Below are 22,921 nucleotides of genomic sequence, written 5' to 3'. Positions count from 1 at the left end.
ACCTGACTGTCCCCACAAAGCTTATCACAAAATGTTTAGGACATTCTTTAAACTGATAGCTGAGATTAAAAAGATTATAGGAAGCAAGGTTAGTACACACACACACACACACACACACACACACACACACACACACACATTATCAAGTAACAATTGGAAGATAAAACTTGAAAAGAAAAATGTTCCCAACAGAAAAATGCTTGAATATCTTAGCTATATGATAATGATAACATTTATGATGAAAATTATGAAATACTGACAAGAAGAATATCTAAATAAATGGGAAAAGAGATAACACATGAATTAGAAAACCCAGTATGGTTTCTCCTGAAACTGGTCAAAATACTATGATCCCAACTAAGCTTTCAACAAGATTATATACATATGTGTATGTGTGTGTGTGTGTGTATAATTTCATGTTTATATGCATAATGAATTCTAATTTTGAAATTCTGAAATTTTGAAAGATGAAGGAGCTAGAAATAAAGGCCAATTTTGAAAGAAAGAAAAAAAATGGAGGATTAAATGTACAATAACTTAAACACTTACCATGTAATTAGCATGTGTTGTCAGCTGAGGGACAGATACAAAGGCTAGTGGGAAAGGAAAGACTGTTGGGAAAAATAGATCTGCACAAATGCAGCCAACAGAGCCAACTGATTTCTGACAAAACTTTAGTAGAAAAACAAACTTTTCAACAAATGGTGTTGGGTCATTCATACGTTTAAAGAAATGAAGCAAAATAACCATTAACAACTTCATGAAAATAGCTAATAATAACACAAAGTGGATCATGGATATGAATGTAAGCTATATAAATTTTAAAAGAAACTGGAGAAGATTTTTATGACCTGTAGTTTGGCAAAAGTACATTTCTTCAAGCGATAATGTTTTTTAAAAGTGGGCTTGAAAAGTGAAAGGTTTTGCTGTGTGAACAAACCATTAAGCACAAAAACATAAACCAAAGAATGAAGGGACATATTTGTAAGCCATGTAGGCAAAAAGGCCTGAAATCCAGAATAAAGGAAGAAATTCTATAGTGAAAACAAACATAAAACCAATAGTAATTCCACAAGGTGGAATGCACAGTAGGGCAGCCCAAAACAGTTTGGCTACTTCTTATAAAATTAATCATCTTCTCACCAAAACATGGCTCATCTTCCCCAGCGGGAAAAGAAAAACTTACATTCCTATGAAAGCGTATCCCTATGTTTACCATTGCCTCATTCATAACTGAGCCAAGGAACATCCTTCAGTAGTAGATGGGCTGACATAGAGAGACTGGTTATGATGACTGTCTTTCTGTCTGTTGTAGTGTGTGTGTGTGTGTGTGTGCATGCTCTAAAATGTCATGCCTCATCCTACAAACACCTACAGACGTGCCAGTGAAAAGTAAACATATATTTCAAATATTTGTAAAGAAATGTTTGTAAAAATGAACATATTTATTCATACAACCACCTAAATGAGTCCCAAGAGCACACTGCTGCCCAGAAGAGGCCACTTGAATGGTCTTCATGATGAGTGAATCCATCATGTATGTAGCTGCAGGAACTGGACCCACCAGGGTAGGGACACTGTGGGGACACCAAGTTTCCAGGAAGCAGTGTGCTTAAGTTGTCCGTGGATGGCGAAGCTGCCTGGACCCTGCTTTGGGGGACAGTTATGTGCATCTCTATATGTTCAAAGCTCAGAGACTTGCATCCCTGAAGGGAAGATGCTATTGCAGCTACATTTTAAGATTTTTTTTTTTAACATGAAATCAATTGGAATTCTATGATCAACCTCTGTGACTTTTTCCCTGACTGTACCTGCTTGTGCAGCCTAGGTTGGAGATCTAGGACACTTTTGTGTGTATGTGCAACAGCCCCATTCTGTCCCTCAAAGAGCAGACAGGTGTGCAGCATCTGAGTTTTGCGGTGAGGGAAGGGAATAGGTGTTCACAGGAGGCATGGCTGAGAAACTGTGCTGCACTTGAGTTCACAAAAACAAAACAAACAAAAAAAAAACAAAAAAAAAAAAAAAAAAAAAAAGGTGAATTCAGCTCAGGAAAGCCTATATGCTCATGATCATCTATTTACTAATTTCTCTCCATGGTAGAGTTCCCAGACAGAGCAAAGAAAATAAAGAGTCACTAGCGAAACTATAGCTTCAGATCAGCAAGAGGCGTTGTTAATTGGGATGTCTTTGTAGCTGGCAGCCATGGCCTTGGGCTTGAACAAGTAGTAAATAAAATTGTCTTTGTCTGAGGTTGTTCTTAGATCTTTGGGATGGATGTAAACCAGGTCCCTCTGCTTATTCTTGCCTGAACCCATCTGTTTACTCATTGAGTGTACCGGGGGTAGGGGGCTTGCTCCTCAAGTTAGACTGTCCTGTGTAGTCAAAGGTTGTCGGTCACTTGGTTTTCTTCTCTTTAAGGTGTGAGTTAGAGGGCTTCTGGACAGGAAAAGATGCTTCCATTAGATTGGGATCCAATGAGACCAGCTGCACCTGCTCCCAGAGGCCACTCATGCCATGGGAAGAAGCCCTATCAGCTCTGAGAAGTAGAAGCAAGGAAACAGTGAGGAACTGGCTATAGCACACCGCTCCATTAAGGAGCCTCTCTCCAATGGGCCCTTTGGCTCTGAGCCTGTCCATTAATCAACATAAGGCAGAGTAGAGGGCTGGCTGGGCTAATGCACTTTGCCACCTCCCTAGTGAGTCTGGATCCCCGGACAGAACAAGCCAGGTGGGAGCAGGAGGGGCCGCCCTCCTCTCCTTAATGCATCTTCTCAAGGTCACCCTTTGCTGGCTGTGATCATCAGTTGTGGAAGGCCTGGTGTGTTGTGTTGATCAGAGACCCTTCTGATCCCTGAAGCTGCTTAGCACCCCCAGAATCAGGCGGTGCCATAGTCACTATTTTCAGAGGCAGGAGAATCAAGGACCTCTCCCCTGTCACTCTTCTCATTAAGGCCAGGCCCACCCATGCATGGAATAGAAAAGTAGATACAGTAGAAAAGTAGAACAGATGACATAGCCACACAACTCAAACTTATTAAACGGGCTCTTTTTACGGGTTCACGGAAGACGTCAACAATCATAGTCTACAACCCACAAGAGAGAAGCCTGCAGTCATAGGGAGAAAGATACACACCTACAACAGACAGACATGGGGGGAGATACAGGAAGGAGGGAGGGATGGATGGGCCATAGATTTTTGTTGCCCCTGCACAGACTGGAAAGCCCAGGACTAGAGGGTTCCAAGTGAGTCCCGTTTTCTTGTCCTCTGCAGTTATGTTTTCTTCTTGGGGGAAAAAGTGGGCCAGTTGGTCTGATTTTAATTTCTGAATAATTTTTCTATCTAGTCATTGTGAATGAAGCAGCATGGAAGGACACCCCATGGATATCTAAATTAAAAATGTAACGGCAACCTATATTTTAATGCCATCACAACATTTGCAAGCGTCTTCCGCTCCAAGGCCATTCTTATCATCATGAAACTAGCACGTGTCTAGTGCCTCACACACGGGCCTCTGCCTTCATTTTTAAGTAACGCTGGTTGGCTCCTCTTTTCTTTAAGGTTTAATATATCTTAACTTCTCAGCATAATGCCACAGTAATTACTTCATTCTTGGGTTGATACATTAGAAGTAGGACAGACACATAATTGAACTGAACCCACCAAATCGCTATGGTTTTTTAGCTATTGTTTGGAGGTAACTTCATGGCACATGGATGAGAAATACCCTTCATTTGTGGGATGTCTCTTAGGCAATGACATGTACAGGTGCTTATCAACATGGCGTAACGTTATACCACCAATAACCCCTTCCTCACTTATGGCAGGACAATGCATGACTTTACCAAATCTCCAAACATCTCAGCTTAGCCACAGGGCACCTGTAGAGTGCTGGTGGTAGCTGCTCACCACCAGAGCAAGAGGATCATCTGTCACATTGTTAGATTGGGAGGGTAATACAATTTAAAGCTTCCATGTACATGTGTTACTTTTACCCCACTTGGAAGTCAAGAAATCACAGGCCTAATTGTCACAGGTTGAGCACCCCCTGGCCCTGCATTGGGTCCTTTTCACATCATATTTACTGGGCAGGGAAGAAACTGGCTTATCCCCCCCCCCCCTTGTGTGGTCCCTTCCTTCTCCCGGGTCTACTCACTCCAAGGAAGGACTTTAGTCACTTGGGAGGTAGAGACACAGAGGTCACAGAGTCCCTTCTGTGGAGATGATGCTTCTGGGACTCTTCAAAGGTCTCCCCCAAATCAGCTCTGATTTCTGACTTAGGCCAAGTCTGCACTGGGGGAAGACTAGCCATTCTGGGCCAGGGACTGTATGCTGTTTGTGAGTGTAACTATGAAGTGCCTCATTCTTCCCACTAACTGCCTCCACTGTGGGTACATGTAGGCAGTGTGGATAGATCTTACAGGGACATGATCTCAGGGTTTTCTGATGTCTATTGTGGAGGTGCTACCAGCTGTCTGGAGTCATGCACCATCATTGACTAAGTGAGGTGTGCTGAGACCCTTGCTGTGAACCTGCCACCAGGCCCTCATACATCTCCAGTCTCTATGGTAGTTACACCTAGACAGAAACAGAGACCAACCCTATTTATTAAAGTAAAAGAACTGAGACTCCAACACATCAAGCAGCTTGCCCCAGGTCACAGAGGGCACAGCAAAGTCAAACCTTGATGGCTCTGATAGATGAATTTATAAGCAAATTCCCACTGCAATCTGCTGCCCTTTAACCTCCTTTACCTTAGAGTGGTGGCAAATGTCTCCTGTTGGGGTCACGATGCTGGTTTCCATTGATTCCACAATGAAGAAGACATTCTGACTCCCAGACTATAAGCCCCACCCAGCCCCCTGCAACATAATGTTAAGGCCATGCTCCAAGCCAAGAAGGTGAATTCTTACTAGTAGGGTCCATGAAAGTGGGACCCAAGAGTGTTAGGGTCCCCAGAATCTCATTGTTAGGTTCCTCAGAGTCTATATTTTTGTATGTATGTATGTATGTACGTACGTACGTACGTGTGTATGTATGTACGTACGTACGGACGGACGGACGTGTGTATGTATGTATGTGCATGCATATATATGTGCACATGTATGGTGTAACTTTTAGTAATGTTTAATAGCATTGATGGGGTAGGTTAGCTATTAAAAGCAAATGAGAGAATGAGATTTTAGAAGTCACACATAAAACCATACAGCACCCCAGTAAATGAGTGTGCTTGCTTGCTTAGGTGGGCAGTGATGAAGACAGGGATCTTGCCTTTCAGCTCCTTCTGTATCCATGGAGCTGACTTAGTGTGAACATCTTTTTACACTGAATGAGCTGAGAATGTAAGGAGACAAAGTTCTCAACCAGCATGGCATGGCCTGAGATACGAAGCTAAGTGCCCCAAGAAGTTTCACTTTTGCCCTGGAGAGTGCTGGGTGATCTTCTCCACATTAAGAGCTAAACCTTCTGCTAGGAATGATGGAATGTGCCTGTAATTCCAGGGTGCTCACGAGAGGCAGAGACAAAAGGACCATCTCAAGTTCTAAGTCATCCTGGGCTACACAGTGAGATGAGACTTTTTCTCATAAACACATGCATGTGTGCGCGCGTGCGTGCACACGCACATGCACACACACACACACACACACACACACACAAGAGAGGGAGAAGATAGATAGATAAATAGAGAGAGAGAGAAAGAGAGAGAGAGAGAGAGAGAGAGAGAGAGAGAGAGAGAGAGAGAGAGAGAGAGAGAGAGGTACCTACACCAGGGCCTATGGTCTATGGCCAGGCAGCAAGCTATATGCACATGTGTGCACATATATTCACATCTGTCAGTTAGTGCTCTCTGCTTCTCTCTCTGTCTCTCCTAGTGTCATGTAACCAAATTGGCCCACATATGCATGCCTCTTTCTTCACTGGGTTTTTCTTTGTCTTCCCTCCCATCCTTACCCCTCTTTTCATAGTCAGGCTTAGTCTTCCCATTCTGCAGGGAAGGGTCCTGGGGAGGGGTGGGGCAGGATGAGTGGTCTGTGCCAGCTCACACAGAGACTGTTCTAGAGAGAGGAAGAATCTTTTTCTCTCCCAACACAGCTCTCTCCCCCGGCCTGGAAAACAGCAGTGCCTACACGTGCTGAGCATTCATTGATTTGGCAGTTATCTGGTTAATTTGGTAATGCCATTCTGAGGATCTTTCTGGGACCTTCTGTGTCTGCAGCCCTGCCCACCCTCTATTATTTACTCCTCTCTGTGCACCAGCGTGGCTTGGCATACATGCTGCCTCTAAGCCACTATCTGTCAAACTGCCCTCTTCCCCCTGGTGGGTAATAAGAATTCAACTTTTATTTGGAGCAAAAGTTCCCCAGGGGTCACATGGCCCATAACGAAAGATTATGATTTCTTATTGGTTTAATAGCATCTATTTTGTAATTCTGGATGTACTCTGTTTTAATTGGATTTGTTAAAGGAACAAAAGGGAATAGGTGCCTTACAATTAAAATAAAATTTTAAGATTATTAGTTTAATCGACTAGAAAGGCCTTGTTCATCAACCACAAGTTCCAAACACACAGACCAGCCTGAACACAAGCAAAAGACAAAGGGCTCTTGTGGGTCAGGCCGGGCTTCCAGACCCTGACAAATGAGCTTCGGCACCATTGTAGCCTCACACTTTAAGCTGCACTCTTGCAGGCAGAAGTCCCTTTTTTTCTTTCACAGCTGCCCTTCCCTTGGTGGACCAGAAAACTGGGGGTCCAGAGAAGCAGTATGGCAGAGTGGGTTGATATACAGAGGTGTTATATTTTTTATGTTGCACAAATTCTGGTGACTTTAGCTACTGTTTAAAGTGTGTGTGTGTGTGTGTGTGTAAGAGCAAGATTCTAAGATGTTAAGCATATGAGTGGCCCCTTTCTGCTGACTTTGGACAGGCAGACATGACTGTTACCAAGAATACTATGAACTATGACTACTGTGTTTGGGATAAGGCACATTCTCAGATCTCTCAGATCACCCATGTTGGAGCCATCTGGCTTGTCCCTTTCCAGATGTGTATGAAAGGACTACTGAGTAAGCAGCAGGGCCTGTCCTTGCCAGCTTGTTTGGGGTGATATAACATGTCTGGGCTCAGTTTACTTATCTGCAAAATAGATTAGTAAATTATAATTTGTTAAAAAGGATAAATGAGGTGATTGGTATATACTCAGAGGTATGATGGGTACTCAGTGATACCAGCACCTGTGGACTGATACTAACGTGGCAGCACTGTACAGCATATTTTCCCTGCCACTGACAGTGCTGGGCCCTCTCCACGGGTCTGCTATTGTCAGTGTAGGCTCGGGAAACAGTCTTTACAGACTCCTGAACCAAACCACTGCAACCTTTAAACACTACTGTTACTATCACCAGCAGTAAATGAGTGTAAAAGCAGCTTATAGGGTATTTACCTGCTTTTAATCTCTAGAGTTTCCTATGGTTCAAGCTAATCATTCATTCATTCATTCACTTGTTCATCCATCCATTCATCATGTTTTTATTAGGTTGTATTAGGTCAGGTGATAGAAAGTGAATGACTAAAGGCAGACAGTGTTGTGGTTTTCATGTATTTCCCATTTGCTGAGCAAGCAAATCAAGAAGCGGGGGTGGGGGGGGTGGGGGGTGGGGTGGGGTTCCAGTGGTGTGAATGCTCTGCCTTTACAGAGAGTGCTGGAGACAGGAAGCAGCTACTGGTGTATGGGAGTGACTAATTTCAGAGTGGGGAAGTCCTTGCCAGGAAGGTGGCTTTTACTGTGTTACTGGACTGCTTAGGAAATGTCACATGAGAAGACTGGAGGAAAAACAGTTCAGGAAGGGATGGAGGACTGTCTCAAAGACAGATGTCCTGAGGGTGAGGAGAAGCCGAGATGCTAGAGGCGATGTGAGAGCATCTGGAACAGATAGCATGAGATAGGGAAAAACAGGATGTGGGCAGGACCTGACACATGGAGGCAAAAGAGCAATGACTATGTCCCACTTCCTGCTAACAAGCGGCTTTGGCAGCGAGTCACTGTCTTATCTTGACTCAATGTCTTCAGGTATACGAAGGTGGTAGAAGGGTCTCAGGTTTGTGTAAAAGACATGTGGTATGAAAGATGCTTAGTACATGTGAGAGGTGGCCACCTGCTCAGGGGCAGGCCTCCATGTGTCTGGCTAGGAATAGCTGGCTACTAGGAAGACAGCAAAGAGGGAAAGCGGGGCAGATAAAAACAGAGCAGGGTGCTTCCCCTGGTGGGGCTGCATTGTCCAGGCACAATGGAGGAGGATGTGTTCAGTCCTGATTGGACTTGATGTACTTGATATGCTGGCGTGTGTGGTGCATGGAGGGTGGGGGTGGGCGACAGGGGGAGCTCCCCTTCTCTGAGGAGTAGGGGAGTGAGGGGAAGAATGGGGACGGTGGAACCGGGACGGAGGGAGGGAGAGGGCTACAACCGATCAGAAGTAAAGTGAATAAATAAACAAGCAAACAAAGGAATTAATAAATATAGAACAGGGTAGCAGAAGAGAAAGCTAGTGTGTACCCAGAAGTAGGTTTTGTTATCTATGGTATGAGCAGTTGATAGAGCCTTTTAGACTGTAAGCCAGACAGAGAAAACTCAAAAGCGGACTGAGAATTCTAGTGGCCTTGGCATTTCCTGTTCATTTCCCCTCTTTTTAATGTTTGGGGGGGGGCAGTACAGGTCATGTTTCAAGCTTTGTGAGCCCCATCTCAGTTAACCCATATACCCCACTTCCCAGAATAAACTCAAGTCTTGACAGCCTGTCCGTTATCAGGTCACACACTACCAACGTAGAGCCAGCATCTCTGTTCCATGTGTTGTGAACCTATTTGGTTTTTCCATGGATTTGGCTTTCTGGGCCAAGAGGCAATGCTCTAGGAGCTGAGCTACGTACTGTGGGAATGTTTGTCCTGTTCAGGCCAGATCCCATCCTCGTGGCTCACACCAGACTGAAAAGAAGGCGTGTGTGGGTCACAGGTCCAGCTGTGGTATTAAGAAAAGTCTGATTACTCGAGCCTGGGAGAGAGCTGGGAAATGAGAGCCAGTGGTGGATCCAATTGGTGGTAATCTAAGGTGGCTATTGCAGCGGCTTGCCTGTCGGGATGAGTGTCAGTTCCAGTGACATGTCTTGGGTTTTGTAGGCGCAGGTACAAGGAACCTGGACTCATTACCTGCCTTTCACTTCCCCACCACTCTGCTAACAGAATGGGACATGGTAGGAAGTACTCGATCTCCCAATCCCAGGGGACCCATGGAGAGACCCACAAAGAAGCTAGTGATGCTAAGCACCAGCACTGACAAACTGCCAGGAGACAAGCTTGAGCCATCCAGAACTCTGCAGGAGAAGGTGGTTGCCTAATCATGTCCCTGCTGCTCTGGAGGCTGACACTCAAACCCAGAGGACAATGACTCATTCCAGCCTGGAGGCCAGGCATTGCTCTGTCCCTCCCTATGTGTGATTTTGTATGAGTCTGTTGGCCTCTCTGAACCTGCATTTTACTTTCCACTGCTATGGACCAGCAAAAGACTCTGGAGAAAGCCAGCTCTTAGGTGTGACGCCCCACCCCCACCCCCAACCTACCCACTGGTCAAAGCTACCTGAAAACTAGCCCGTGTCCCTAGCCTGCTCTTCTTGCCAGGACTCAGGGTGTGTGGCCTCCTCTCCTAAATAATACATTAGCTGGCGTCTGGACTTTGAAAGTGAAGCTGCCAGGAGAGCTGCAAAGGAGAGGAAAAGGCAGGTTTGGAAAAGGCAGGAAAATAGGTGGCAGCCACCAGGGAGCAAAACCTTACCTGCCTTTTGTCCTGATGCTCCTTCACTGTGAAACTTTGTCACCAGGCAACAAGAGTCTTTGGGACTTGGGAGTTAATTAGCATAATCTTGACGCCAGCCTACAAATCGAAAGGACACAGGCTGAAAGTGTCTCCAGGATACTGGTCTCTCAGGAAGGGGAAATCTGATCTGTGATCCAAACCTGTGAGCCCCCCTACAGCTGGGTGTTTTCTCAGCAGCAGCGGGGGGGGGGGGAAGAGGGTAAATATCCAATGTAGAGGCTTTCCATGTCTGCCCCAGTGGACACTGAAAAGTCCATGTGGCACCTTTAAGGGACGTCATCTTCAGTAGCATCCAGCCGCATGACCTGTCATTTAACTTTCTTTTTACTTCCTGAGTATTTACTGTTCTTCATTTGTGGGGGAGGGCTATCTTTTATGTGTTTGTTTACTTGAATTTATTTATTTTTCTTGCAGTTTTGCTTTTCTTTCTACCTTATTGGCTCAAAGCAACCACAGTGCTCATGAGGTCACACAAATCTGCAATCACTTTCTCTCCACTGACTGTTCTTGGTGACTGTTGTTGTATCTTAGCTAATGCACCGGGGCATACATGGCCTTTCCTGTTGGTACCATTGTGACACCATTGGGGGAGTAAGGCTGCAGTTCATATCCCTGTGTGTGTTTTCCTTTAGCTCAGTGGTTCTCAACCTTCCTCGTGCTAAGACCCTCTGATACAGTCCCTCATGTTGCTGTGACTCACAAGCATAGAACTATCTCTTTGCTACTTCCTAACTGTAGCGTTGTCGCTGTTGTGAATTGTGATGCCATTATCTATGCTTTCTGACGATTTTAGAAAACCCCTGTGAAAAGGTCATTCAACCTGCAAAGGGTTGTGGCCCACAGGTTGAGAACCACTGCTTTAGATTAACTTTTAGTACTTAAAAAAAAAAACAAAACAAAACTAGCCAAACAAGAACTAGAGTTATTCTGCAAACAGGAATATGATGTTGCTGAAGTGGCATGTAGAAATAAAAACTAACACTGTAAATTTCTCTAACTGAACATGACCAGAAAAGAAACAGAATGGCTATGAATTAAGTAAATATTTTAAATCCATAATTAACCCAAGCAACACAAGTTTTGGAAAGTATAAAAAAGCAAAAGAACTAATTTTAATTAAAAATTATAAAAAATATTCACCATTAAATAAAGATATCGATGGCATGATATCATTATTTTATGTTTTATCCTAAAGGTAAAGAAAAAATGTATTGCCGAATTTATATAATAAATAATTTATTTAACAAATATAATTAGAAAACTTTAAGATACTCAAACATTTACTGCAGGGTATAATTAGAAAATATGTGTAATTTAAATGAGAAATCATAATTTAAAAGTCGTGGAATTAGTAAAAACTTAACATCAATAGGTTGCATAAAGGAAAATACACAAGACAAAAACGTCTTTATGTCTTAAGCGTTAAGGAAAGGAAAGCCAGGTGTAACTCTGGCATCTGGGTGCAGGCGAGGACACAGTGAAGCCGCTGTTAGCCTCACCCATGGGGAAATGGGCCTTAGTGAAAATCAGACACAATCTGGAGCGTCAGATACTATTGTTAGGTCTAGAACTATGTTGAACGTAAGGCACACATGCTAGAGTGGTGTCAGGGGAAGCCACGAGAGAAAGATCAGTCTGTTAATCAAAGGGAAAGTCTCTGGTTTGAAAGAATATCTCTTTCTTCTTGTGGATTTTTTTCTTTTAATTTCTTTTTTTTTTTTTTTTTTTTTTTTTTTTTGAAGACAGGGTCTAATTCTGTAGCCTAGAATAGCCCAAAACTCTGCGATCTTCTGAGGTCTGCCTCCCTTGCAGTGGGTTTACACAGTGAGCCACTATGCCGAGCTCTTCTCAGTGATTTCTATTGCTCTGTTATCTGATTCTGAAAATTGAGATTCAGGCTAACCTGAATTTACTTCTGAGGCTCAAACAAGGCAACTAGGTAAGTAGGTTTCCAAAGCCAGCCTCTTGGCTTCTTGATAGGTGACTGCTCATGTCAGGCATTGTCCCTAGGATCATTAAGTGTGTTCTTTCCCTATGCAGAGAACATTATGGGGCCCAGAGCTGTGTGTGACACAGGCTTCCCTGGGATGCACAGCAAGCCCACCAGCAGAGATACGGTTTCAGTTTGCTTAAGTTGGCAAATTTTCTTCATTGTGGATTTGTACTTTTTTGAAATGACTTAGCTTGAGAGTTGGATCTCCTGATTACCTACTAACCAGGTTTTATGTTTTTACCGGTTTTGTAAAAGACAGAACAGCCTGGGAGAAGTTGGTGAGTTGGGGGCAGGACATGGAGATGTTTCTTCTCTGACTCAGAAGCCCGTGTTAAACTTGGGGCCCTTGGTGAATGTCTTCCAAGTTGGGGCTACACCTACCTCCCAGTCCCAGAGGCAGGGGTTGGAAAGGAGACCCCAGATTCCCTCCAGAGTGGAAGAGATACAGATTTCAGACACCTGGCAGAAAATTCTTGTTCTGGGAACTAACACAACACCTCCAAAAGCCCAACTCTAGGTAGCTCTGTTGAACCGTCTAGGGAAGGTGTGTAAGTTCCTAGAACACAGCTGGGATTGCACTTACTACCACCCTTCCAGAAGACTAATTTCCAAGTGCTGTTGGGATGTTGGTCTGGTGGTACTGTCTCAAGCAGGCAGAGGCAAAGCCTATATGGTACTTGGGGTCTGGAAGGCCCCCAAGGTAACTTGATATGATCACAAATAGAGAAGCCTGGATGAAAATCCCCTCAGAATAAAGAAGGGAGGGTTTGGAGTGGATCCAGCAGGCAGTTCTTGGGAGACTGCCGTCTCATCTTTGGAAGTCACCCAGAAAAGAGTGAATAATGACGTCTAGGTCTGGAGAGAAAATAAATGGGGTGTTGTCTGTAGGTGCCAAGCTGGGCCACCTTCCAGCCAGACAGGGTCACATGCCCTTATCTTCAGCAGCTTCATTTGAGTCCTTTTGGTCTTCTACCATCAGCTTCAAGTTGCCCAAGGGCCCAGACTCATGCCCTGTAACTGCGTACGAACTCCTGGTGAACAATGGGGCTAACTGGGTTGACAGAGGAGGTTATAAATTATTCCAGAATCATCCAGAAAGGTATCGGCAGAACTGAGCAAGTCTTCATCAGGAAGCAGGTCCCCAGTCTTGTCACCACACTCTTCTTTTGGAGTATCAAAACAGTCACCCTGCTGAGCTTGACCAATGCCAGTGTCCGCATGTCACCTAGGAGGGAGCCTGTACCCACATCTGCTACAGCCTTATTCACTCTCATGGCAACACTTGCTCTCCACACACCTGTGTAAGTGTGGATAATGTGAATGTGTCTTAAGTGTGAGCTAAGAGAGGTCTTAGTGTCCCTACTGGGTCCTTTAGTCAAATGGTATCAAATGAATGTGAGTCCAGATTTTCTCCGCACCAAAGCCACACAGGTTTGTCCATCACTGCCTCTTCCAAAACTCAGGAGGGCTTTAGAAAGTCAAGAGCCACATCTGACATCTTGTTTGTTTGTTTGTTTTTCAAGACAAGGTTTCTCTGTGTAGCCTTGGCTGTCCTGGAATCACTATGTAGACCAGGCTGACCTCGAGCTCACAGAGATCTGCCTGCCTCTGCCTCCCGAGTGTTGGGATTAAAAGAATGCACCACCACTGCCTGGCCACATCTGACATCTTATTCAATCTTAAACATACTTTATTTATGATGGACAATGCAGTTTTATCAGTTAAAGAAATTATTTTTTTTATTAATCACCAGGTATGTAAAACAAGTGCATGGACTAATTCAAGAGATAGACATACTTTTAAGAGATATGACCGAGAAATAATACGTTAAAAAGTGAGACTCACTTTTGGTTGGATGTCTTTTCACCATTGGTAATGGCGTTCTTCTCAGATGGTAGCAGAAAAGATGGATCTTTCTTGGAGCTCATAGCTGGTGATCTGGGGGATGGAATAGGAAAGGCCCTTTTATCCCTGGCACCATTCCGCTAGAAAGAAACCTCACAAATGACCACAGGTAAAGTTCTAGAATGTTCCCTAGAAGAAATGGTAACAGTGACTCTTTTATTTTCTGAACTCTGAAAGGCCACATTTTATCCCAAATTCTCACTCTTCTTTCATATTCTAAAATAACAAGTAAACTTAGAAAGGCTTAACATACCAGGTTCACACACTCATAGCTCTAGAAGGCTCAGAATATCCAGGAATTTTCCTGAATGTTCTAAGTAGCACTTGTCACTATCACTAACTGTCAAAACAGCATTTCCAACCTCTGTAACTGTCACGAAGGTCATTTCCAGCTCCTCAATAGGACCCTTCCCAGAGTATGTTAATTTTAGGCAAAAAGTCTGAACAAAAAGCCAGCAATCCCTGAGCAGGGAACCCCACAAATCTCTAGGCAGGAAACCTCACCAATCAATCCCTGAGCTCCCCCAAGCTCAGGACGTAAAATCCCACCAATCCTCACTCTGGAAATCTCTACCCTAGAAACCTCTACTCCGTAAGAATTCCTATATAAAGGATGTGTCTGCTCAGTTCCCTGTTGCTGCCTTCTAGGAGCAGGGGCAGCCAACCCTGAATTTGTCCCTCCATACCCTGGACCTTCCCAATAAATCTCTTTCATGAGGTTCACTGCCCAGTGTGACTCTCTCATCAGAAGAAGCCAAAAAGCATTAAGAGAAGTAGAGCGGTGTTGAGGCTCCTGAGCTCCTCAGCTCAGCTGGCAATACCCTTCCCTGGAAGCTGCAAAGCCTCTGCTGAGGAGGCTTCCTCTCAGAGCTGTGTGGTTCCTTGGCTTCCCTTCCATCTGAGCAGCAAGGCCAACACTAGTTCTGCTTGCTTTTATAGCCATCGGGGAAGCCTGTCCTCCAGGACTGTGGTGAGGGCAGGACCAGAAATACATCATAACACCCAAGGGAAGCTTCACATGACACTCTGGAGCTAGGTCGGTAAACCTGAGTGTCCTCTGCCCCAGTGTGATGGTTGTTGTCTTAGAGAAAAGGAATCACATAAAAAAGGTGAACTCCAGCCTGGGAGTTGCTCCCTTGTAGAAAATCTATCAAGAGAAAAACAAAACAAAACAAAACAAAACAAAAAACAAACAAAAAACCTGAATGCAGAGAGGTGGTTACTTATGGCAGATGATGTAGTGGTGGGAAAGGGGACTTGTTGGCATTGAGGCTTGTCCCAGCTGAGGTCCGGGGCATGGTGGCAGGCCTAGCATGGTGGGTGACATGTGTGCAGGGCGGCGTTTATGAACAGTTGATCAGGGGATGGGCCATCTGAGGCGATATGGAGCAGAGGTCTGATCTTGAGAGTAGAATGGAGTCCTTGTGGAAATTGCTGGGAGGGGAACGGGTGACAAAGGACAAAGGACAGGACTAAGGGTGAGGAATTAAGTTCTGTGAGTCCCTTGCGGAATGGCAGGGTGCAGGGCTCCTTCCTCACATCCTTCCCAATTCTGTGTTTTGATGCACTTTTCACTCCATTCTTCCAGATAGGAACAGCCATGGTTATCTCTTCAATTCGCTCAGTGTACCTTAATTGCAGGAGTGTAAGATGGTGCAGCCTTTTAAGAGAAACATTTGACCATGTGATCATTCCAAGACTGAAAAATGTTCCTTACTCTCCAACCTGGTGACACCACAGAGAGAAACACACCTGCATGGCACAGTCCCAAGGCTGTGACACAGACTTAGGGCTTTGTGAGCTATTCTCTGGGAGCCTGCTGAACAAGGGAGGTGGGGAAGCCTGTGCATGTGACCTGAGTCCACAAAAAAGAATTAAAAACAAAATAACACAAACACATGGACACACATATGAGAAACTGTTCTTTGCACCAACACACTTAGAAACTATTAAGCTTATTGAGTTTAAGCAGTAGTTTGTAGACCCATGTTGTATAGTTCCCTCCATGATATTTGCATTTTTCCCTAAATCACATATTTATATCTGCTGTTGAAGAAGATATATGGGGCAAAGGAGACTAATATGGAGCTGTCACATGCAATGCCCTATCCCCACAAATCCCCAGGAAGCTGTATCTCCCGTATTTATGTTCATGTCTTGGGATACTTAGTCACCCTATGTTTTGTTTTGTTTCTGTATAACAGGAGACACCCGGGCTTTGATAGGACCATGCTGCAGAAATGGCAGGTACAGTCCTTTGCTGCTTGGGCCAGGGGCAAGGGTGGGGGCGTGGGGGGACAGTGCAGGACGTAAACCAGAAAGAAGTGAGACCCAGCAAGAGGAGGTGTTCCACATACTCAAGAAGGAAGTTTCTGTTTTAAGTTTGCTAAATTCCAGATCTTTCCCTGACAAGATCCCAGGGATAGACAATTTGTCTTTGCACATTGGAGTAGGAAGCAGAGAATGTGTGAGAGCCTCTGTGTGTACACATCCTGCTATCCCTGAGGATGTACCACATGTACATGCTGGGGAGAAGGGGCGTGTCACACACGTCACTTCTTGAGAAGACATGTATGGCTCTCACACAAATGAGTCACTAGTCTGGAGTACTCACTGAAGAAGAGACCCCAAACGAGGCAGCCTTGCAGATCTTTCCATAGGAAGCCCATATCTCCATTTGTGTGCATTTAGTTTAAGCCAGAGAGCCCTTGAGAGAATTTTATACAGACTAGCAGGAAAAAGGCCTTTCCCAGAGGGAGACTGGTGAGGCGTCTCCTTTCTCAGTAACTCCCATCTTTGAGTTCATTTTTCTATTGGTGAAAGGGTCAGCCCTGAGTTCACACACACACACACACACACACACACACACACACACACACACACACACACACACACCGGCCCCCCTAACCACCCCCCCCCCCGGCCGCCGCATTTGTGCTGGCATTCAATCAGCATTTGAGTGTTGTGCTTGAGGGTTAAGATCAAAGCAAGCTCTACACTTCACTTTCAATCACTGGTCTGCTTCTTTGGGCAAAGTAGCTTCCTGAATAATGCTCTGCTCCCTCCCATTCACACTCAGAGCAGCTGGTGCTGCCCTGCATCGGTGACAGACGGCTCCTGCATACGTAGGTGACACCTGCTTGCTCCTGTCCTGGAGTCTAGGTTTCCTGCTCGGTCCCCCATGGCCTCAGAAGGGTATCAGATGTGTTTGGTTTGTCTCCTTCTGTCTCTTCTGGTAGAAAAGGGAGATCAGCAATTTCGAATACCTCATGTATCTCAACACCCTGGCTGGAAGGACCTACAATGACTACATGCAGTATCCCGTGTTTCCCTGGGTCCTTGCTGACTACACCTCAGAGGTAAGGCGTTCTCCAGGACATGCCACAGGGTTTCTGAGGCTTCCTGTCCCCTATCATGAGAACACAGAGCCTTCTGTGAGGTCCAGCTCTCTGGGCCCACAAGGCCACTAAGTTCTCCTGAAGGCATGGCAGTCTTTACCAGTGCAGTGATCAGTACAACTGTGATTACGTTAAGCCAACACATGGCTGACATGAGCTTCAGGGGGCTCCCTGCCACCTCTGGAGGAAACTGTCTCCCATCTGTTGAGATGCTTGTGTGGGACAACATTGAAGATGCTGTGTTCTCAGTAAGCCCAGCCATGGGGCATATTTCTAGAAACAATACACACAGAAAGAAGGAAACGGAACAAAAGGTAGGGAGATGATGAAGACAAAAAGACTTTCTGTCTGCTGTTGCTCTAGAATCTGAGCTCCACCCAGCACCTGAACAAAGACATGCCATGACTGGAAAGGCTTACGGTTAGATCAGACCACTCGGCTCTCTTGACCTCCATTCCTAGATCTCAGAGCATGGGAGTCATGAGGAGGAAAATGTCATAGCAAGATATAAGGTGTGTGTGTGTGTGTGTGTGTGTGTGTGTGTGTGTGTGTGTGTGTGTGTGTTCAACTGGGTCGTGAACTAGGTCTGGGCCCTGATGCTATGGTTATCAGGGGATGTGTTGGGCAGTGTGCGACGCACAAGTTCATGAGTCATAGGTTAGAGCAGGCTGGCCACCCTGACCTATAGATGCTCATGTGAAAAGCCTAAGGTTTAGAAGGTAGAGCCCCGGTCTTCTGTGGCTTCCCATCTCTACTTACGACAGTGAATGCAGCAATGTTTTCCCACCAGCCATCCTTTGCTTCCTTTCACACCAACGGTCCACCTGAGGCCAAGGCCTTACAAATATGAGCCTTCAAAGTCCAAGGGTCAACCCATACTTGCAAAGAGGCGGTTACTATATAAACGTTCTCAGTTGTACACATATCTTGGTATTTAAAATCGTGGTCACTTTCTTGTGTTTGAAAATTGGGAAATTCGGGGTGGGGGCAGGGAGGTGGCTCAGTGGATTAGAGCAACTTTCTGCCCAAGCAGGAGGGTTTGAGTTTGAATCCTTGGCCCGCATTTGCAAAGCAGGGAATGGCTGCGTGCCTTATAATTGTAGTATTGGGGAGCAGGGATGGGACTCCCAGGAGCCTGGTGGCTAGCCAGCTTTGTCCAAGCAGCGAGCTTCCTCTACCCTCCACATGCACATGTGATAGCATGGCACCCAAACACTTGCATGCCTGTATCACTTACATACAACCTTCTCCTCCCATCTCCCTCCCCCCTCCCCCACACACAATTGGGGGATTTCTCCTGAACATATGGGGATTGAGGGGAAACGAGGAACTCCAGCAACTAGTATCCATTCTGACCCGTCAGGACCATCAGAAGCTGAGAAAGGAGTTGCTACAAGCTTCTCCACCACTCCCTGGAAACTGAGGAGGGCTGCTTCCCTTCTGCCAACCTTTGAAGTGGTGACAGCACTGTCCCTCAACCAAGCAGCTGTGACTCTGTTAGTGAAGAGAGCTTTATGAAGAAACAACCCCTCTCACAGCGATGTAAGGCCCAGGGATACTCAGTGTGCCCCTTTCCCCCCAACACAGAGCATGCCTCTGAAGACACTGAGGTCCTTCCCATCCCTGCTAAGGTGAAGTCTCAAGGTTGGGAGCAGGGCCAGCATTATGTGTCTTCATTGTCCCAAAGGTAGTGCGCCTCAGGAAAAAAAAAATGAACATGTTCCTCTCACCCCTTCCCCACCCCTAAACAAGTGACTTCTAGCATCCTATAAAAATCAGTTTGACTCAAAGCAGGCCCTTGAACTATTGCAGCAAATTATTTAGTAAGGGCAAGAGTTAAAAATCATATAGGCAACAGGAATTCTTTTGAAAGTCGCTTTTCAGTAGTACCTGGTGCTCATGTTCTGATTTGGGTCAACTTGGAACCGGCTCAGCTTGAACTCAATCTTCCCTCCTCTTACTTCTCATCTCTCCCCTATTAAGTCTTTGTGGATCACTGGCTTTAGGGCCATAAAACTCTGGGTAGCCAGCTAATCACGACAGGGGTTCAGACCAAATGACAATAAACCAATAAAGGGAGCCATAAAACTAAAGAGCGTGGCTCCTGGGGCACCAGGGGGACTGGGGGAGTTAACTCAGATGCACTTGCAACGTCTGCCTTCTAGATGTTGAACTTGACGAATCCCAAGACATTCCGGGATCTTTCGAAGCCAATGGGGGCCCAAACCAAGGAAAGGAAGTTGAAATTTACCCAGAGGTTTAAAGAAGTTGAAAAGATTGAAGGTGGGTACAAACTTGCTTGATTTTTGACTGAGAGAGGGGTGGGAGTACTGCACCGTGCACACAGGTGTATGCAATGTAGTTCTTCTCAACTTCTTGTATTTTTGGTTGTGAGCTTAACCTTTAACCACTGAGCCGGCTGTCTCTCCAGCCCTTTCTCAACATCTTGAAAAGATCAGTAATGACTTAGTTGGTCACCCAGTCTACCTATGATTGTGCTTAAAGAATTCTTGAATCCAGCAATTAGCATTGTGATTGCATGGGAGAATCACTGGAAGAGCTTGTGAATAGCACTCAAAGTGTCACCTTTAGAAATTTAACTAAGGGGGCTGGAGAGATGGCTCACCAATCAAGAGTACTCTTGCTCTTGCAGAGGACCCCACTTTGGTTTTGAGAACCCTCATGGTTATTTATAACTATCTGAAACTCCAGTTCCAGGGGTTCCACTGTCCTCTTCTGGCCCCTGTGGACACTGCATTTATATGGTTCACTTAAATGAAAGCAAAAGACTCATAGCCACAAAATAAAAAGAAATTGTGAAAATAAAATCTGTGGGAAGGGACACTCTGGGTGGCCATCCTGGATGGAAACGGTTATGCTGAGAGCTGGCCACTTCATATCTGGAGGTAGGGAAGATGGAGGGAACTGCACTCTAGTGTTTCTCTACAATGTAGTCCTTTCCGAAGGTCAGGGAAATAAAACTCTGAGTCTAAGCAACTTAACTTTCAAATGATAGAGCCTGCCTTTGAGTTGCTCTAGAACTCAGCCCTCAACTTTGTACATCTGTACATCACCTTTACAATTGTTGCCATGGTTGTGTTCCATCTGATCTATTAGTGCCTTAATGTTTTCCTTTATGTCTTCTTGCTTCCTGAATTCCGACGGGTGCGTTTTACAACACTCTTCGGAAGCACAGTGAAGCCGGTCTGCTGCCTTCGCGGTGGGGAGGGGGTGAAGCAGCCCTCAAGCATGGCCTTTCGTTGTAGGAGACATGACTGTCCAGTGCCACTACTACACTCACTATTCCTCAGCCATCATTGTTGCCTCCTACTTGGTCCGGATGCCACCCTTCACACAAGCCTTCTACTCCTTACAGGTGAGCTGCTGCCATTTCTTCCTAAATGCTAGGGTGTGTACACACACAAGTGCCAGGCTTGAATAAGGAGGATACCTCCTTTCTGAAAACTTTTTTTTTTTTCATTTTTTGGAGACAGGGTTTCTTTGTATAGCCTTGGCTGCCCTGGACCTGCTTTGCAGGCCATGCTGGCCTGGAACCCACAGTGATCCGTCTGCCTCTGCCTCCTGAGTGCTGAAAACTCAAATCTTAACTTGACGTTGGTTCCTATACTTATAGCTAGCCTATTTTTTTTTTTTATCATCAGTACTTGCACATCTGCCTGATTTGTGTAAAAAAAAATCTTAGATAGCAGAGAATTAAAAAATTCCCTGTGAAAAATGGGGGAAAATGATATAAGTAAGGTGGTAGAAAAGGAGAGCAGGAAATGTTGAGATTAAAAATGCCAGAGTCAAAGATCAGTAGAGAGAAGGAGCGATGAGCATCAGAGTGCAGTGATCTGTGCTAAGTACAACTAGAAGGCTCCATGGGACAAATAGATTACTTGAAATATAAAAAAATCATCTAACCCAGGAAAAGAAACCAGCCATATTACCCATCCATACGCTACCAAACCGCTGTCTTGCCAGCCTAGGGTTGCCAGGTTTCCAAATAAAAAAAGGGATTACCTAGCTAAGTTTGGGTTCTGGATAAATAGCAACCACCACTCAAGCAAGGACATACTGGAGAGTTAGCTCCTGCTTATCCGAAATTTGAGTTATCTGGGTCGCCTGTGTTGTTTCATCCAGCAGTTCTGAAGGAGCTGGAGATGAGCCAGTGCTGGAGTCCTGGATGTGCAGAATTTCTAAGGGAGGCTCCCTTGTGGGCGATGCTGGGACGGTACTGAGATGCACTGCATCTCGTTCCCCCATAAAGCCCTTCACTGGGATCCTGCACCCAAGGACCCCATTCAGGGGCAGAGCTTGAAATGTGGAAAGCTGTCCGGTAGCCCAGCCTGAGGCAGCGGAGTGAGTGCACTGTAAGGCTGAGTCCATGATTACCACCTTGCAATGGTCCAGGAGAGAAAGCCAAGGGCCTCATGATCCGGGTGGCCCACTGAGCACATGTGGCCTAGCTCTAATGCTTGAACCTTATCTCAGAGAAGTTTTAGTGACCTAGAAACTGAGTTTTGGCTGCTCAGAAAACACTGACCCTGAGAGACAAGAGCCATCTTCAGTTGGCACTAAAGGCACTCCTAATCCCTGGGAAAGAATGAAAAGGCAAGGTCAGATGGCTTTTCCGGTGAGGAGTGAACCCACTCACATCTTCTGTTTCTTGGCACAGATTCCGCTCTCCTTGATCGGGTGGCTCATCTAGACTTTGCTTAACCCCCTATCTCTGAAAATCTACTCAAAAATAATAAGTGTTCTTCCCCTGGGTCTTTCTCAGGCAACAAGCATTTTAAGTAAGTTTAGTTTGGAGAATGAATGGTCCCAGAGCTGTACGCCATGCCAGGAATCGCATCCAGATGTTGCTCATTAATCCACAAGAAATGATGATCACTGTTGCTGAAGATAATGATGGATTCCGCTGCTGCTTCCCAGCCAGGGAGCTGAAATAGTCAGATGCTCAGGATGCAGTTCCAGCTTCCCCTTGGCCCTCCCACTGGATGCATTAAAACCAGAGGTCTCAGCCCCACTTGTTGCTAAGGGTCTTTACATACAGGGAAGTGATAGAGTGGAGGAAGAGACAGACTGTGTTGTGAGATTTACAGCTCAGTCCTGCCACTTAACTTACAAATACCCGGAAAGGAGGGCTGGCTATGCACAGACCCCTGAGTCATCCAGAGAAAATGTGGGGAAAGCCCCTAGCTCTGGTCACCAACCGTGCTTACTTCCCTCTTCCCTCTGTGACCAACCAGATCTGATCTGAAGAGATTTGAACCTGTTTCAAGCTGGTCTCCTCTGGGTTAAACTATCTGAAAGCAGCCTGGACTATGATAAAGCATCCCAGAGTAGAATGCGCCAGAATAAACAGGTCCTGCCAGCCCATGAGCATATTTGGATAACGGTTACTATGCCGCTAATCATTAGCGTGAGCTTATTTTAGCCACTTTGCTCCACTAGTAACTAGCTCAAACTAGTTTGGGATGGTCTAAGCTGGGGAGAGATGAACAGAGCCAACTCTTTCTGCTTTTAGGAGGCACCTGTATAGTTGTTAGCGTGACCCCACTGGAAATCTCAAATGTGACTCTCAGTGGTTTTTGGCTCGAGTTTGTCTTTGCTTGATTGGCCATCTAAGTCAGCATCATCTGCGCTCTCTCTTACCTTCTGACATCCAAGTGACTTCTCCAGTTGGTCATCACTGGCCCAAAGAACCAAATATCTTCTGCCTTTTCCTAGAACAAGATAACAACAATTTTAGTTCT

The 22,921-nt window shown here is 45.4% G+C and overlaps 1 protein-coding gene across 1 annotated transcript in view; it reads left to right on the top strand.

Annotated features, from left to right (window-relative positions):
• The window catches only part of Wdfy4 (WDFY family member 4), a 238,370-nt gene that overhangs the window by 178,578 nt on the left and 36,871 nt on the right, over positions 1–22,921 (top strand). Inside the window, exons 45-48 of the mRNA XM_051141818.1 lie at positions 15,966–16,008; positions 17,001–17,120; positions 19,325–19,442; positions 20,426–20,535. Of these exons, the coding sequence (XP_050997775.1) occupies positions 15,966–16,008; positions 17,001–17,120; positions 19,325–19,442; positions 20,426–20,535 (391 nt within the window). The remainder of the gene's footprint in view (positions 1–15,965; positions 16,009–17,000; positions 17,121–19,324; positions 19,443–20,425; positions 20,536–22,921) is intronic.

The sequence above is a fragment of the Acomys russatus genome, chromosome 3, assembly GCF_903995435.1.
Source record: "Acomys russatus chromosome 3, mAcoRus1.1, whole genome shotgun sequence".
Taxonomy (NCBI): Eukaryota; Metazoa; Chordata; class Mammalia; order Rodentia; family Muridae; genus Acomys; species Acomys russatus.
This window is presented reverse-complemented; position numbering and strand designations above follow the sequence as displayed.